Here is a 17,975-nt window from a genome sequence, read left to right on the forward strand (position 1 = left end):
TAGTTGATTATTGTCTGTTTTTAGATAGTTAAACAAACAAAAGACAGCTAAAGGAAAAAGTCCAAGTTGTAGCAAAATTGTAGCAAAATTATGTATTAAGCGCTTTTCATTCCACCAGTATTAGAACTTCTCCAGATAAAAGTAAATAGTGCAATCAAACCATTTAAAAATCCTAAAACTACTATCGTGTGTTCAAAACACACCAATAGTAAGCTGTTACCCTGGTATGTATGTCATTAACCATTCTGTTTCTGGAACATATTTGAAAATAAATTAAAAATGTCAATGTTATAATTGACATAGCACTAATAAGTACATGAACATACTAGTTAGTTTACTTCTAAAAAGTTGTTGTTGTGTCTTTCGGCTTTTCCCGGTTAGGGGTTGCCACAGCGGAACTTCGGTCCGCTAATGATTGGCAGATAGATTTTTACATGCCGAGTTGCCAGCCCTGATGCACAACCTTCAATGAAGGTACACCCATTCACGCATGTCTCCACGCAGAAGATGCTCTAACTGAAAATCGAACCGGACAGCGTCTTATTGTGAGGCGACAAAAAGTACACATGTAAAATATATAAAATAACTCCCACCTTTGAGCACAAAAATCAAATTGTTACAAAACTATTTTATCTTGTTAGACTTTTGAGCTTCAAGACACAAAGAATAGAACACATTTCATTAAATCCAGGATATTGCCCAGCGTCAAGTCTCAGTTGCCATAGTAACTCAAGTCTTTCTAACCTCAAGGAAGCTGGATCCCCTTTTTTGCCCATAATTACTTTGTCTATTGCTCTGAGTTTAAATTTGTGTTCAGAAAACTTGTGTATATGTTTGGCTAGTGCATTTTCTAACCTGCCCCTCCTTATGTTGTATAGGTGTTCATATACTATATCTTTTAGTTTACGATCCGTCTTGCCCACATAAAATGCTGGGCATAGTTGACATTGAGCCAAATAAACTATCATCGTAGAGTTACATGTAAATTTCTTCCCTATACAATATTTTTTGCTGTTAATCTGATATGTTTGTCCAATCACCATGTGCCTACAGTAACTACACATACCACAGGTGAACATACCTGGGTTTTTGACTGTATGTTTCCTATTATTTTCTAGCAAGCTTTTCAAGTTCCTACCGCTCTTAAAAATGGTTTGAGGGGGATCATTAAAGTCATTAGCTAGTGGTATTTGTCCTGTTTATATTCCTGAAATTGAGAGCGTTTAAATTAAACGTTGTAATGAAATTGTACATTATTTGAAATTTGTCATCATTGTTATCCCTACCTGGACTTACCTCATTAGCATTGGGAATAATACCTCTGTTAACCAAAGGGGTCCTTTGATGTAAAATAGGTCTGTATGTCCCATTATCTCTTTTCCTTTTGACCTCAATGGTTAAGTCTGTAATTAAAGTGTCTGGTTAACCCCGCGTAAGAAGCATATTTCTCAAATTATCACATTCTTGTTGAAAGTCACTGTCCATTGTCACCATTCTGGCTGCTCTGACCAGCTGGCCTTTCACCACTGAACATTTATGGTGGAATGGATGGCAACTTGAAAAATGCAAGAATGCATTTCAGTACGTCTCTTTTCTAAAAATTTTGGCTGTATACCTACTTTGGTTTCTGTCCTTCTTAAATTCAATATCTAAATAAGCTATAACATCCTAGTTAAAGTTATATGTGAACTGCAAGAAGGCTGTGGTGTTATTTAACAGGGTTGATTAAAGATGAGATGGATTTCCAAAATTTCTTTGGATTGTGTTTTTGATTCATTTTGGAAGCTTAAATAATATTGTTTTCTATCATTAATGATTAAGTGCTTAGCTGGATTACGGGGCTGTCTAAATTGTAGGAGACCACTGGGGTTCTTGTACTTTTGCCATTTTCCCCATATTTTGTCCATGGCAGTCATAATTTGCTTGGTAGCTCTGGAGAGCCATATGGCATGATTGGTTTTAAGTCTTTTTTGTCTTACTGGGGCTACTTTGTTTAAAGTGTTCAGGAATGTGAAGTTAAAGAACTCAACAGCCTCATCAAGGAGCAGGATCTTTAGTATATTCCAGATAATGTTTCTCAGGGTTTCTTTAAGAGTTGTTGGGTTAAAGTTGCTAAGATTTCTAGTTTTGTTTGTATTGGTGTTCAGATGGTATTAGGTTGGTTTTACATAGTATAAAGGCTGGTAGGTGGTTACTAATGTTGCAGGGAAGTGTGCCTGCTGCTTAAAGTTTATGCGGGTCAGAGACTAGTATCCAGTCAAGAACTGACCCACTGCCTTTATTTCTGTTGGATCTAGTTGTATCTGTTATTAGTTGTGAAAAGTTAAACAGGTTGTTATTAGATGGTGGGGAGCGACCTGAGAAATCTAGCCAATTTATGTTAACATCACCTAGGATAATTGTGTCATTATTTATATTGTTTGCTATCCAGGCAAGAATATCTTCAAGAAGGGGAATATTATTACCTGGGGGGATGTATATGGCTATAATGCACAGATACCTAAGAGTTGTTCAATTTGAGTAGTGATACAAGTATCTCGGCTGTAGAGAATTGAGGAATGGGATTAGAATATGGGACAATGATGAGGGTATTAGGAAAGAGTATAGCAATGCCACCCCCTTTTTTATGGGGTCTGTAAACCCATAGACAGGTCTACCCAGGGGGGAGGAATTCTGAATCTTTTATATAGAGTTTTAGCCAAGTTTCGGTTGCAGCTAATATCTCTGGTTTATTCAAGGATATCCAGGCATGAAATTGTGTTATTTTGTTTCTGATACTTTGGAGACTGATTGTTGTGAAATTGAGTCATGTATGTGGACTAGGGAGACTGGTATTTGAGGGATTAGGTCCAGGGTTTGGGTGGATATCGCCACTTAAGAATATGTCAGTTTGCTTGTACAGGGAAGTTATAGGTGGTAGATTTCTTTTTAAGTGAATGGAGATGGCTGTTATGGTTGTGTATGCTTTTATGGACAGGAAGTAGATTTAGTTTGGTATGTAGAAGTATGTCGAGTGCGTACAGGCTAGGGGAGATATCTGAGTAGCTGGAGATGGCTGGGGATTATATATCAGTTGTAGATGTGATTTTCTGAGGTATAGAAGCTGTGTTTAAGGATGTTAGTTGAGATAAGAGGCATAGAAAAAGGGCAGGGGGACAAAGCAATGAGATAGGTGTATGGGTAGAGAGCATATTAGATAAGGTGAAGTTTTCAAAGTTTTTAATTCTTTAGTGATAGTTTATATGCATTAATAAATGGTATGGATAGGACATTTGGTAGGTATGGTAATATGAGAGTACTAGAATATTATGAAATAGTATCAAGAGGTCAACTGGTTAGAGTATTGAATGAGGGAGAGATGGGGTATTAACCGTTATTGGATGATTGGGTGGGAGAGTTGGTTGTTATTGGATGATGGAGTTTGGGGAGGAGTTATGGTGAGAATAAATGTAATAGATGCAGACAGGATAGGGGAGTGAAGTAAGCCCGATCGTAGCAAGGGCGAACGGAGTGGTCTGGCCCAGGTTGAGCAGAAATGGCTCAATAAACAATTAGTGAGACAGGTAAGTAAGGTAGAGTGTTGTTTTACTAGGGAAGTGTAGTAGAGATTTGAGCAATGTTGAGAATCTTTCACCAGATAGAAGGTAGGTATGCTTTAATGCAGTGGAGTAGGCTAGGTGGGGGATGGAGTGGAGAGATGTTGGGAATAGCAGGGCAGTCAAACATTTGGGTTAATTAAACAGCTGGGGCCCTTAAAGGCTCAGTGGAAAAGATGTCTTTACTGTTCAAATAGTGCAGGAAAGTAAACAAGAAGGCAGGTGTGGGAGGGGAAACCGGAATCTAGAGGCAAAGGGAAAGGGGATAGGACTTAAGCAATGGTGATGCATGGACAGCCGTAGTCTGAACACAAGAGAAAATAGCAGCTAAAATATTAGTTCTGCAGGTCCAGTTATTCATATAATGTTTGGGTGGATAAGCAGTCCTGGTGTGCAACTTGAATCCTGGCTGTGTTCTCTCTATAGTGGTTCCCTCTATAGTGCAGTTAAAAACTTCACTTTGATAAGGTTCCTCATTGTGTCTTTATATTTTGGTTGGTGAAGGGGATGAGGTTTCCTAATGAAAAGAAAAGATGAGCAATTACTCAGAATGTAGGTTATAGGTCAGGTAAATGATGAAGGAGAGGAGGGAAACGGAGTACAAGAAGGAGGGAGGAATGGAGAGTCTGCATGTTAAAAAAGAGAGTTTGTGTAAGAGTGGAGCAGCAGGAGGAAAACAAGCGCAAGTATATGCAGTAAGGCTAGCTTTTATGCAAGTAAGTAAATATTTCCACAGAACAATATAGTTAACTAAAGGCAAAAACAGCAAATATGACAGTCATTCCCTTGCAAAAGAGTTCAGTAAATGTATAAAACTGGCAGTGGAATTAGCAGGGAAAAATACCTTGTTCTCTAATATGGAAGAGATACTTAAAATTATGCAGTGGATAGATATGTTGTGACCAGTGTCAGCTTAACATATAACAAACAGCACCATATTAACTTGTATATGAAAAACATGGTCTGAAACTCAAATGTATGTCATTATTTAGTGGCTTCAGTCCTCAGTGATTTGTCAAAAAGCAAAGATTTTATGAGGAACAGCTCTAAAATACAAGGCAAAAATCTTGACATTCTGCGAAAATCAGGTTGAGAGTTATGATGCAGTATATCCAAGAATTCGGAATGCAGATGCCTATTAGTATGAACATTTTTATAATACTGAGTGACAAAACACACTATGGAGTGAGGGACATGAGTTCACATGTTTCAGGATTTTTGATTTGACTTTTCTATCTGCACAGAGATAAATTTTCTCATGTAGCTTATACTTCATAAATATATCTGCATTCCTAAGGCTCTCTGGTTTGATTGTTACAGTGCCCAGGTTAAAGCAACAGTTTTAATTAACCTGAAGAATTAAATGAGCAAACTGAAAAATATTCTTTCCTGAAGATTGAGAGAGAAGAACTTATACTTGTTAATACAGCCCTAGTGCTGACCCATACAATAACCAAGGGAGAGAGAGAGAGAATAGAATTTGAGTTAATCACAGTAGAAGAGGTAAAAAGGGCTAGAAAAAAAAAGAGTACAAAGAAAAAACGAATTCACTTCAATCTGAGCAATTAATATACAAAGTGAAATAATGTTGATGGTAATTTTAACATAAAGTGGCATCTTGCTTATGTTCCACATTCCCATTCACAAACCCAGCTTTCTGGCTTCATGCAGCTGTTTGGTAATTTTCTCAGGAAAAAAAAAAAATAATGCAGCCACAACATCCTAGATTGGATATGTGTACCTAATTCTGAGTACTACTCTGCTCCCTGTTTTATAAAATTCCAAGCATGGCTACTCTCACAGGTGTGTCTGTAAGATAAAATTCTGACCCCATCTTCTTGTCATTATTAACGTTGCTAAGGCATATTTAACTTTAATGAATCCTCTTTTATCACCATAAGCAAAAAATCAATTAGTTGGCAGCCACAACAGTCACTTAACTTAGATCTTGTTGTACAGAACTTTAATACTGTGTTTCACCCTTAGTAGTCTCCATCTCATAGTACATATCTGTAAGAAAAGAATCAGGTAAAAATTACTCCCCATCAAAAGTTTTCAACATGGAAAATTGTAGTGTTTTTATTTTATTCTTAAATTAGTTTGTCACTTTCACTGCTTGACTGTTTCATATGCTATTTAATGACAAAAACCTAATCTAACAATTGGTCCAACTGGATATGTCCATCCTTACCAGTCCATTACATCTTCTGTCAAGGGTCTATCCTAGGGTTCTTAATTGTCGTTGCACTTATGCCTTCCAAGCTCTAGCGTGCCACTGCACAGAAATCATACAACCTACAGATATCACTTTGCATAGTCTTAACAACATCCAGTCATGGTTAAACATAATAAAAGCTTAAATGAGCTAATAAAAGAAAAACGGTCACAATGCTCTACCATAGTCAGAACCCACCTCCATTCTGCACTTCATTTTCAATTGTCAATAATCACAATATTAGGGACCACATGAGACTTTGCACTAAAACTCAACCACCACAAAACTGAGAAGTCCGTAAAAGCAACTGCCAGCTAGGCTTACAATACTGTGCTCAGCAATTTCTCTTTCCACACTCAATACTAGCTATAGCCACTACTTTTCTACTATAGACCCTGTTGTATTGCTAAAGTTTCCTTACTTATCTTTGTTCTTCATTCACAGACAAAATACAAGTGTGTCAGCCATCATCCTTCAGGAACCTACCGCCACATCTAAGATACAGCAAACAACTTGAAATTGATAACATTCTTTTATTGTCTATGTTAAAGATTGCTCAGTTAGTTCTTCACCATCAATATGATAAATATCCTCTGTCTAGTCACTTATTCAATGGTCCACCCCTGCCTGCTCTTCAAGTTCAATTAAAAAAATTCCTCACTATGCTTCTACACTCTCATAATAGCCATGGGCACTTGCAGCTCTCCACTACCGTATCTGCAACTTGGGATAAAGTGCTACTCCTCATCAGATATAGTTCTAATTCTATCAATTGTAGATCACAGCTCAGTCAATATCTTTCAACAGCTGGATATGTAGCTGCTCTTCAAGCTGACCTCTCTGTTGCATTTGTTAAACCCACAACATGTTTAATGTCATCTATAGCTGTCCTTATAACACACATATTCTATGCAGTAATCCACTTCTAACTAAATACTGAGTCAGATCAACTCTGATATTCATTTTCTGTTGAGTGTCATAGCATTGTACCATACCATGTATGCTTTATAGTAACCCACATTCTGTTTTATCTTGTTAAATTGTTAACATGCTACCACTCTTAATGTGCTTTTTTTCTTTTAAAAAGTTATGTTTTCTACAGAAGAATATTTTACTAAATTGTACAGGATTTATATTCTTCTTTAAGCTAGATGCCTGCTTTACCCTGTAAAAATATGCAGTACTTACTGATGATTCTGCGGTGAATGCTATTTTTATTTCTGAAGGCTATTTGTTAGTCTTTCTAGACTTTGTCTGTTGGTCTCATCTGAAAACAGATTCTGCCCAACCAATTATTCCAGTAAACAAATACAAGCAAAGGAACAAATAAACTTCATACCTTAGCCCAGCAGTACATACAAACCCACTCTATTACAAAGAAACTGAAGAACACCATCAGGTCTGAACTGTTTCCATAGCTATCTCTCCAATCGTCAGCAAGCTACCAAATGGAAAAACAATCTTTCCCCCTTCTACCCATCTCTGTAGGCATACCCCAAGGCTCCATACTTGGCCCACTTCGCTTTCATATATTTACAAATGACCTCAGCTCAACGAATCACGCCACCATTGTTCAATATGCCAATGACTCCACACTTATCTGCTCAACCTCAACTCCCCATGAACTGCAGGTAAAAATGCAGTCTTCCTTCCAAGACATAGAAAAACATCTAGCCAAATATCAACTTATTCTAAACCCAAACAAAACCAAGATAATAGTCTTCACAAATAAGAAATCAACTCCTTACCAACCCCCACTCTCAATCCTCTCTCCAATGGAACCAAGTTACTTCCCTCTAACCAAACTAAACTTCTAGGTGTAACAATTATGCACATTTAAAATTTGATAAACATATTTCATTAACAATCGAAAAAGTGCATACCAAACTAGGCACTCTCTATAGAGCAAAACCATTCCTAACCAACAGCCAATGCTGGCCACTGCCCGGTCTCACCTGCTCTTAACTCTCCTCTATGGCTCTCACATTTTCACTAATCTGTGTAAGACTGACCTCAATAATCTAGAAGCTTGTTACAACAGAATAGCAAAATTTGCCACCAGTCATTCATATAGGACTCACCATTGCACAGCCCTCTCTCAACTAAACTGGCTTGAACTCTCTAAACTTTTATCCCTCAATCAACTGACCTTAGCCCACAAACCCGATAACCTCCCTGCATTGTCTAACCTAGTACAACCAAACTGTAATCCAAGACCCCTCAGATCATCAGAAAAACTAATGCTAAATGTCACCTGCTCCCACAACCTTCATGGAGACTCCCTCTACTCTTACAAAATTGCCAAGCTGTGGAACACACTTCCTCAGCCAATCACAAAAAACCTAAACAACTATGAATTCAAAAAACTCCTAAAAAAGCACCTAGCAAATCACCGGCTTTGCTCCTGCCATAATCCAGGTTAATATCCTCCAAGAATCCCACGACTGTACCCTCCCTTTTATGCTGCCGCTTATGTTGTGTTAACACACCCAATAAGACAGCACTCTACTGCCTTGTAAGGAGCAGTTTCGCTCTCAAAACTTTGCTCACAATGGTTATGCTCTGCTAACCCACATGTAATCTCTGTATTTATCTCAGGAACTGTTTGCAAGCTTCAAGTTCCCCTTTCTTCCTCTTTAGTGTGACCATATATACATAAGTCTAACATCATTGTAAATAGTCTTCTGTGCCTGTATCATCTGTAATTTGAATCTGTACCATCTTTGCAAATCATTTCAGTTATTGTTCACCCTGTAAGTTTTAACCTATTGTATTGAATATATGATACTGTACTTATATCTCTGTGGCATCTTAGATAATACTGAATCATCTGTATTATGTTGTAACTCATCTCCTGCTTTTCCTATATCATCTGTATTATCTACCTCTTAGCTTGATTTTATTTTGGAGCTTTTCTCCCCAGGTCTCCGCTGAAAATGGGCTTCATGCCCATTCAAACATTACCCAGTTAACAAATGAAATAAATAAATAAATAAATAGGTCCACTAAATGAGCCCATATGCTTAGGCTAGCTTCTGAAGCTAAAGATAACTATAAATCTTTCTTTAGCTATCTTATAACAGTAAGACACAATACCCTACATTGCTCTGAACTTATTCATAATGATATCTCTTACTCAAACCCAAAAGACATTGCCAACATCCTTGCAAACAAATTTAGTGCCAATTTCACCGTCAGGTCCTCTAACCAAAGCCCTGAAATTTCCAAATCCCTTACTCCACCAAATATCTCTAAAGATCATTTATTGAAAGTGATAACCAAGAGCAAAAATAATTGTGCAATGGTACCTGGAAATATACCTGGTTACTTAATTAATGGCAATAAACATGCTTTTTGCAGAAACACTGAAACTGTTTAACCTAAATGCAGCCACTGTTGTTGCCCCTGATGTACGGTGCATTGCAGTGTTGATGCCCATCCCTAAGGGTGGCCATACAACAGTCCTAGGTAATTACAGACTTAGCAAGTCTCATCTGCAAAGCTATTTAATGTATTATAAATTATTTCATAAACTATTTTAACACCTTTATTGAATTATCATCTAAGACATAGACAAACATACATTTATATGAAAGAAAACAAACCATATGAACATATATCCATTTGCAAAGATTATACATCACATATACATTTTTGTATATTTATCAATTCAACATTACATAAATTGATCAATTTCTGTCTTCCCAATTCAACCTCAGTCCTTCTCCAAAACATTATTCTCCATTTATTGTTCCCACAATTTCCATTTGTTCTGTGTAATTTGCTCCTGCACTTTTGTAAAGATCCCACTTCCAGTTCTTTTATGCCTGGTGCAGCATTCAGTACCTCAAATAAATTTGGTGTAGATTTTGAGTTCTATATTCTAGTAACTGCTTTTTTGTCAGACACAAGAATGAAATGTGGCAAGGCCTTATTATATACAGGCAATTCAGAGCCTGTATAACAGCTCAAAAAATGATTTCCTTAGTTACACCCATTTGCACATCAAATATTTCTGACAGATAACTCTGTAGGTAATTTTTAAAGTCTGCCAATTCATTACACTCCCAAAATGTATGCTCTCACTTACCTCTTTCTTTGCCATCACACCTCCAAACTTTGGTATCTACCAGGTAAAAAATTATTTGGATTATGCTTGGGGTAAGAAATACCCATGCAAATATTTCCAAGCAGAAATTCTAAATATTATAGACTTTGTTGCATATTTTGGAGTCATATATACATCATCCCAATGTTTTCTTGAGAATTGCTTATCCATACATTTATAGGTAGGTACTAGGCTATTGGCCCTAGGGCATAATTAAGCCTAGCAAAAAAAATGTTTTGCTTATGCTTCCCTCCCAAGTGGTTTCCTGCACCTCAGTCTTCCTTCCCCATCTTTTCCAACCTCCTGTGATTGATTCTGTCACTTAGGATTCCCATATCCCTTTCTCTTTGCTTATACTCAGATATCAATCCCTGATAGGGAAGGCAGTCTCTAGCCTGCAATCTCAGCTTCTTCCTTTTCTATTAAGTTTCCCTCTCTAGTTATTTGCTTCCTATACCCTGGGTCCTTTGCCAGCTTTCTCCAGTAAATTCCAGCCTATCTGTACCTCTGTCTGCTGTCATCCCTCTTGGTAAAATCTCCTTTCTCCATTTCACACTGGCTTAGTTGATAAATGCTTTCTGCTACTTTATGAATATAATATTGTGTGTGACTTTTATTCTCCTGAAGGTTCTGCATCCCAAATTCTATTCTCTCCTTATTTCTTGAATTCCCCCCCTGCTTTGTCCTCATTCCTGTTAAGGCTTTGTGTTATGTATATGAGCCTTAACTGTGTTGATCGAAAATATCCCGTCAAATCTGATAATCTTAAACCACGTTCTTCAGTTTGAAAGATCATTTTATTCCACTTGACCCTTGCCATTTTCCCCTCCCAGATAACATCCTTCAAATCTTTATTAATTGCTATTCACAACTTCTCCTCTAGTTTATAAAAATATGTCTGACATGTACATAAAATTAAAGGGACTAGAAACATTTTTACTTATTGAATCTTGGTATTCATATCCATAAACAAGATCTTTCAGTTTCTCAGCTTTTAGTCTCCATATCATTAGCTGTCATAACAGAATTCTTTTTAATCCATACTCTTGAATACTTCATTTTATTGTGTCCCTATAAACATGGGTATTGCTCGACCAATTCATGTGGAGGTACACAGTTTATAGCTATAGTCTTTGCTTTATCTTCATTAATTTTATATCCGAAAAAGACTTGAAACTATCTAAAGATGTTCCACAATGGTGACATTTTCTTTTCTGGTTTTATCAGGTACCAAATAATGTCTGCAAATAAAGCCATTTTTTTCTTGATTACCACACTAATTATATCCCTGAATTTCTAAGTCCCTTATTTATTTGCCAATGGATCTAAATATAAAGCAAATAAATTATAAACATGACACCCCTGCTTAGTTCCTCTGTTCAGGCACAACTTCTCAGAAGGGAGCCCTCCCACTTTATTGCAAATGTTTCCATTGCCCTACTCATAAAATTCCAGCTTTTGTGTCAAATGCAATGCAAACAGTGACGAGTCTTTACTGACTGTTAAACAAAACCTTCAAGATTTTGATCACTTTTTTCCCTTCTAGCTTCGGAAATTTCACAGGAATACCATCTATTTCTGGAGACTTTCCAGAAGATTGATTGTATGTCACCATTTTACCTCATCTCCTCCTATCTTAACTGTTAATTGTTGAGCCTCATCTACGTCTAACCTTCGCATACTTAAATCTTCCATATATATTCCTATTTGGGCTGTTTCTTGATTTCCACATTTCACTACCCTATATCAGTTTTCATACAATTGCTGAAATATCTCTATTATATCTACAGGATCTCTGGTTATTTTTCTTCTTGGTTCCCTAAGTTTGACAACAACCCTTTCTACTTTTTGCTGCCTAAGTCCATTTCATAAACTATGGTTTCAAACCCCTAACAGTTTAGTTTTGTGAAGGGTAGATCCTATAAATTGATTCCAGTAAACTTTATTGCAAGAGTTATAAAGACTGTAGATGGTTGCCATACAGTAGATATACTGTATCTTGATCTGCTCAAGCCCCATAACACCATTCCACTTGCTTTAGAAGCTACATGCTTTAAAACGGATCTTTATGTGGTAAGATGTATAGCAACCTGGCTAAAGATAGAACCCACACAGTGTGAGTTGTAGGCCCTACATAAGAAAGTATGAAAGGGACCTGCAGTGTCCCTCAGGGGTCAGTGTTAGGACCTCTTCTTTTTGGCAATTACTTCTTACATCTCCAAGTACAGAGATTAGATGTCTGGCAAACAAAGTCTGCAGATGACTCCAAACCAGGACTATTGATAAGTCACCATCTGACTCTTAAACCCTCCAGAATGAACTCCCCCTTGTAATCTCTTTGTGAATTAAAAATGGGATCAAACTAAATGTTAAAAAGGGTAGTTTTGCATTTTTTCCCTTTTACTTCATTCTTTTCAGCAGCCCCAGTATCACAGTCCATCACCAAGTCTACCAGCCTCTGCTTTGGCCCCCAGAGTACCAATACTCTAAGGCTTGGGAGAGCATGGAACCAAAGAATATTCTCAGTGGGGTTCTGCCATTGACTGCTTCAATCAGGGGATTGTTTTCATTTCTGACCTAACCCTCGCTATCCCCCACCCCATGTTTACTTACAGCATCTGAGAACTACTTCCCCCCTATAAACCACACTTCCTCAAAGGGAATGCCTAGAAGAATGCCCTTCCCCAGATAGGCACTCCATCCCTTCCCAAAAGTGCTTCAGATACCTGAGCCACTAATCGAACCAGGGTTGCATGGGCCATAGCTAGGGTTTTATCCCTCTACACTATGGTGCTGGTACTTTTGTGTCATCAGAGTTAGAAAGGTGGCTATAATGATTGGGTAATGAAGCAATCTGTGGATGAAATTGACTGAGCTCAGATTTTAACCACAAAAACAGTCCCAACTGAAGATGGTACCAAAAGCGAACTTCAAAAAACCCCCAAAAAATCACCAAAACTAGCACTGAAAGGAAACAAGCAAACACTTTAGCATAAAAAAAAATAATAATTTCTGCTTTCATACAAACCAGGACTTCATCAGGTTTGGAATGAAGCAGAAAATAAAAAGTGTTTTACACTAAAGTGTTTGCTTGTTTCCCTTCAGTGCTAGCTTTGGTGATGTTTTTTATTTTTGGTGATATCAGATTTTACACCACATGTGTACTTCAGGAAGTAATTTGTACATTCAGAGCAACCAGTTTTGTGTTTATGGGTTTCATAGCATTAACCAATTCAGCTACTTCATATGTCTGAAAGCAACTTTCTTTCTCCAAGTAGCTCTGGTACATGTTCGGAAGTGGAAGAATACTGATGAAGACTACTGATGAAGCATATTTAGCATGTGCAGTTGTATATGACTGGTTATTTCTATAAAATTGTAGCAGTGCTCAAAACTGACCATGTCATATTTCTTTCTTGGTCTCTCTTTCTCTCTCTCTTTCTTTCTTTTTTGTTGACAAGTTCGTCCCAGTATGATACTAGTCTGTTTTCAGGGGGTGATCCAAGGTGGTATTGACACTATCGGGAAATTTAACCAGGACACTGTGGATCTTCCCCTACTCTTTTTTTTTACAAGTGCCATGGGATCTTTTATATTCAACTGAGCTTCCACTAACTCAAGTAGATGAAACCTTGGTTTAGTATCTAACCCAAAGGATACATGTATATCCCTGCCACATAGTACTTAGCCCCACCTATTCAGTTGCTACCTCCAACCTCCTAGTTTTAAATTCACTGTCTGCCATTAATATGTTTTGCATAACTGCTTTGCATTTATTTGTTCTCTAATTTCCCTAAAATATCTGTTGGACAAAATATTAATTCTGTTGTATTTTTTTATTCCTGCAATGTAGATTTTCTGTAAGTATCATAAAATGGAAATAAACATAATTTTGAATTTAAATATGTTATTAAGGTGAAATATGTTAACCCTGAGCAAGACAGCATTCACAAGGCATTCTTTGTATTTAAGATAGACTTTTACCAAAAGCTAACTTTGTAGAAACATACGTCATAATACTTCTAATGACATCACATCAAAATCATGCATTGCTATACTTTATGTAGTATAATTCCATCAATAATAATGTAAAAGTTATGACTCTAATACCATTTTTTTCCTCTAGATATTGATGAGTGTTCAGAAGGTACTACTCCATGTGGGCGTGGCCACACATGTGTTAACGTCATTGGTTCATATCGCTGTGATTGTCTAATGGGATACTACTTTGACAGCATCAGCAGACGTTGTGTTGGTAAGTATTATGCTACGGGAGAATTTAAGCTGCCAACAGTGGTAGCCTGGTTCAAATGTCTGGTTATTGTTGGGATGCCTGTTTCTTTTTATTTCTTTAAAAATTGGGAAGATAAACAAATTAGCATGTTTGTCATGATATTTTAGAATTATAAATGCTGTATATTAACCTCATTTTATAGGGTGAAGAAACACAGTATTACAGAACTACTGAAACTGCATTACTCTGACACTTTTTAGTCAAACCATTTTCTCAAAAAAATATTGCAAATTAATGACATCAGATTAACCGCAGACATCAGTCATTCTGTTGCTTGTTTTCTCTTTCCAGAGAATTATAGTCTCTCATTATATAAAGTATTTCTGACCTTCTTCCCCAGATTATACAAGGTGGCTACAGGCAGATAAAATCCATTTAAACATTTTAATGCAGACCAGGCAGTAACATTCTCTCTGTTTCTCCTATCCACCTAGAGTCACAAAATAAAAAACAATAGTCCAAGATGGTGGGCAGGCATAGAAAGAAAGAAATGTTTTCCATTCTGATAAACGTAATTGTTTAACTCACATCAGTATCCCCTGCAACAGATTCTTTATTCTAAAAAAGCTTTGCCTGTTTAAAGTGCCTATATCATCACTGCTATGGCTGAAAGTTGAAGAAATTGACGACTTGTAATACTAAATGAGTTGAGATACTCTTTCTTTGCTAGACATCTCCATTTCTGTTCTGCTGTCATGGTGCAGCCATTCAGTATTTCCACTTGGTCATAAAATCCTTGGTATACCTTTCTGTATTTAGTCATTACCCACATTTATTCCTATGGCTTATTTAGGTCTTCTATATGGCCTAACATCTTCTGACTTTTTTCTCTAATTCCTTTCCTTTACTTTTTCTTTTCCCTAAATAGCTTTTTACTTGACTCCATCTATCCCCTTTTCCTTCAACCTACTTATCTTTTTATCTTCTCTATCTCCCAAAGCATTTGTAACTGCTCCTTTACCCATGCAGATGAGGAATGATTGAAGAGAGTACAACAGTGTATTGCATCACTGTATAAGCAGTAAACCTACTGAAGAAACTTAACACCTTGGTAGATGCTTCAGTATGACCTATGTTTAGAAAGTGAATGAAAGAGTCGTTGTCTTAATGCTGCAAATATGGGATACTTCATGAGATGGTCACTATAAATCTCCCCACAGCATTTACATATGGTGTCCTGTAAAATATATATGCTTTCTTTGGATGGGACTACATTAAATCAAAAAGATAGTGCATATAGTGATGGAAGACCTTTTGGCCCTATAATTGTGTCAAGACAACAGTGATTCTCCCTATTGTTTCAGATGACTACCTGACTTCCCACTTCTCAGTCTGATGGAGAGCACATACACCAGAAAAATGCCAAACTGTAATGCAAATAGTGATTCTAAAGTATTAAAAAAAACAGAGCTTAGATATGTATACAGTGGATGGTATAGAGAAGGTAGGAAGCAGGGGGTAAGGAAGACATTCAACAAGTATGTCAAAGGAAAGATGCAGCCTTTTAAGTTGAATATATGACTGCACTATCTGATTTTTAAAGTTTTTTTTATTATTTTGATTTTATATACAGGAACAAGCATAACATAATGAAACAAATGACTACTTACATTAATATGTACAAGAATTCTTGCTCTATACATTACTAAAATTAATTAAACAGCCAAACAGCATAACCTGATCATAGAATATAAATTAAATAAATTAATGAGTTCAGTTTTATAAAGTAATTATATTCTGTAATTTTGTTTATTTGCATCTTAAAAGTAGGCATTTCTTTGTGACACACAACAGTTGACAGTATGTATAAATCCTGAAATAACCTCATTTTTCTGGCTAATGTTAAGTTCCAGAGAAGTGAGAACTGAGAGATGGGTATTCATCTGAGAATTGCAGCATTAAACAATACCAAAAGATCAGTTTAATTAAAACTGTCAAACTAGAATGCTTGCAGGAAACACTGTTCCCCCACAAAAATATAGAACTTTGAAATCATAACCCATGTGCTGCCAATCTACTTTAAGGATTTATACCTCCAGCAGCCAATACATTCCTCTTTGTACATAATTTCATTTATATATGAGTGATAAATGTTCTATGTATAACTATCCAAGGAAATAATATCCTAAGTAAAGATTACATAGTTTTTGAAAATATAATCATGTTTTTATCTCTTCTAGTTAAGGTTGAACCATTCATTTGGAGATCATAATCTCAATAGTTATCTTTGATATGAAACTTGTAATTATTTTTATTTTCATGCAAAAATATACACTGCTCATGTAAAATGTACTACACATGTCAAAAGTTTTTATTTTTATGCAATATTTATGATTTAAAGGAACACTCCACCCTAGAACTAAAAAATATTTTTTTTCAGTCTATCTTTGTTTCCAGACCTATTTTAACACCTAAAATTGACTCTAAGTGCTTTATTAGTAATTTTAGCTAGTTTACCACAACATGGCTACCGATGGGGCTTGCTATGTCAACGTGATCTTCTTCTCCTTCAAGCCTTTCTCTTTCCCATAAAGCATTTCAAGTCTCCTTTCTGTGACTCATGCCAGACATAAGGAAGTAACTGTGAATTCCCATGCCATTGACATATAATGGGAAATCTGTGACTCACTGTCAGTTTGGATTCCTTCTGTGTTAGGCCTGCTTCTTTTCTATTGCTAATCATCCTCATTTGTGTTTAGATCACAGCCTGCTTTACAGTATAATTTGAAGTTATCTAGCAGCAGACAGAGCTGTAGCTAAACTGGATGCCTTTGTTCCAAGTGTTCTTTTGTAGTCCTGCCTGAATTGACAGTCCCCTCCTCCCACACTACTGCAGAGGTGTGAAAACTGTCACTGCAACTGACAGCTCAGAATTGAAAGGAAGGGAATGCCATTTCAAATGTCTTCCCCTCTGCCTGCAGAATCATTTGTTAGACAGCAGCAGAAAGATTTATGTAAACAATTTCAAATTAAATGTCATAACAATTTCAAATTAAATGTCATACAACAGTGCAGGATAACTTTTGATTATTTCATTGTCTACACTATTTTTATTTCCTCCTTATTTCTACAAGACATTATTATGTTCACTTATGTATGTTTTATAATCTCTTTGAGGAACATCAGCCTAGTGACATGTTGTTTCTGTATTTTCACTGACATTAGCATCATCTCCACAAACAGTAGACTGCAAACCTGTATCTATGATGCTGGCACAGTAAAAGCATGTACTGAAAACTCACTGTTTTCTATACTCCATGCAGTGAATTTTTTTTGCGGTGGGCTACTAATTAATATGTGCATGTATGTATCACTTGCATAATGCAGATAACTGAGGCACTTTGGGAGCTTAATATGATCATCTCTAATTCGGCTGATACTATTTAGCAATCCTTTAGTCCTTTTTCCATATTACTAAATTTATTTTGAGGCCGTCCCTGCCTTTCTTTGTGCATATTTCAAATCTTACTGCTACACTGATCAAATATCGAGCTGTTAATTGGCAGTAGATACTACTCAGCCAGACAGTTATTCATATTTTTCACATTAATAATTTGACTTCTGTATCTTTAAAACAACAAAAGAGATGTGCAGTTCACAGAAAACATAACGTAAGAGGGTTTACACCCTTCACTAAAAGAAGTATTGCAACATCCAATTTGCAGTTGTAGTAATTAAACTTGTCAAGTCAGGCAGTAAAGCACACAGGAGTAATACTACTGTCAGTTTCATGAGTACAGACTGACAATTTTGACTCCATAA

At 36.5% G+C, this 17,975-nt stretch overlaps 1 protein-coding gene across 1 annotated transcript in view; it reads left to right on the plus strand.

Annotated features, from left to right (window-relative positions):
- Positions 1-17,975, plus strand: part of FBLN1 (fibulin 1) — a gene marked incomplete in the record, with an annotated part of 2,573,942 nt that overhangs the window by 792,953 nt on the left and 1,763,014 nt on the right. The window contains 1 exon segment of the mRNA XM_044088093.1: positions 14,046-14,174. Coding sequence (XP_043944028.1) covers positions 14,046-14,174 — 129 coding nt within the window.

This window comes from Protopterus annectens, chromosome 11.part0, assembly GCF_019279795.1.
Source record: "Protopterus annectens isolate FY-2018-M chromosome 11.part0, PAN1.0, whole genome shotgun sequence".
NCBI lineage: Eukaryota > Metazoa > Chordata > Ceratodontiformes > Protopteridae > Protopterus > Protopterus annectens.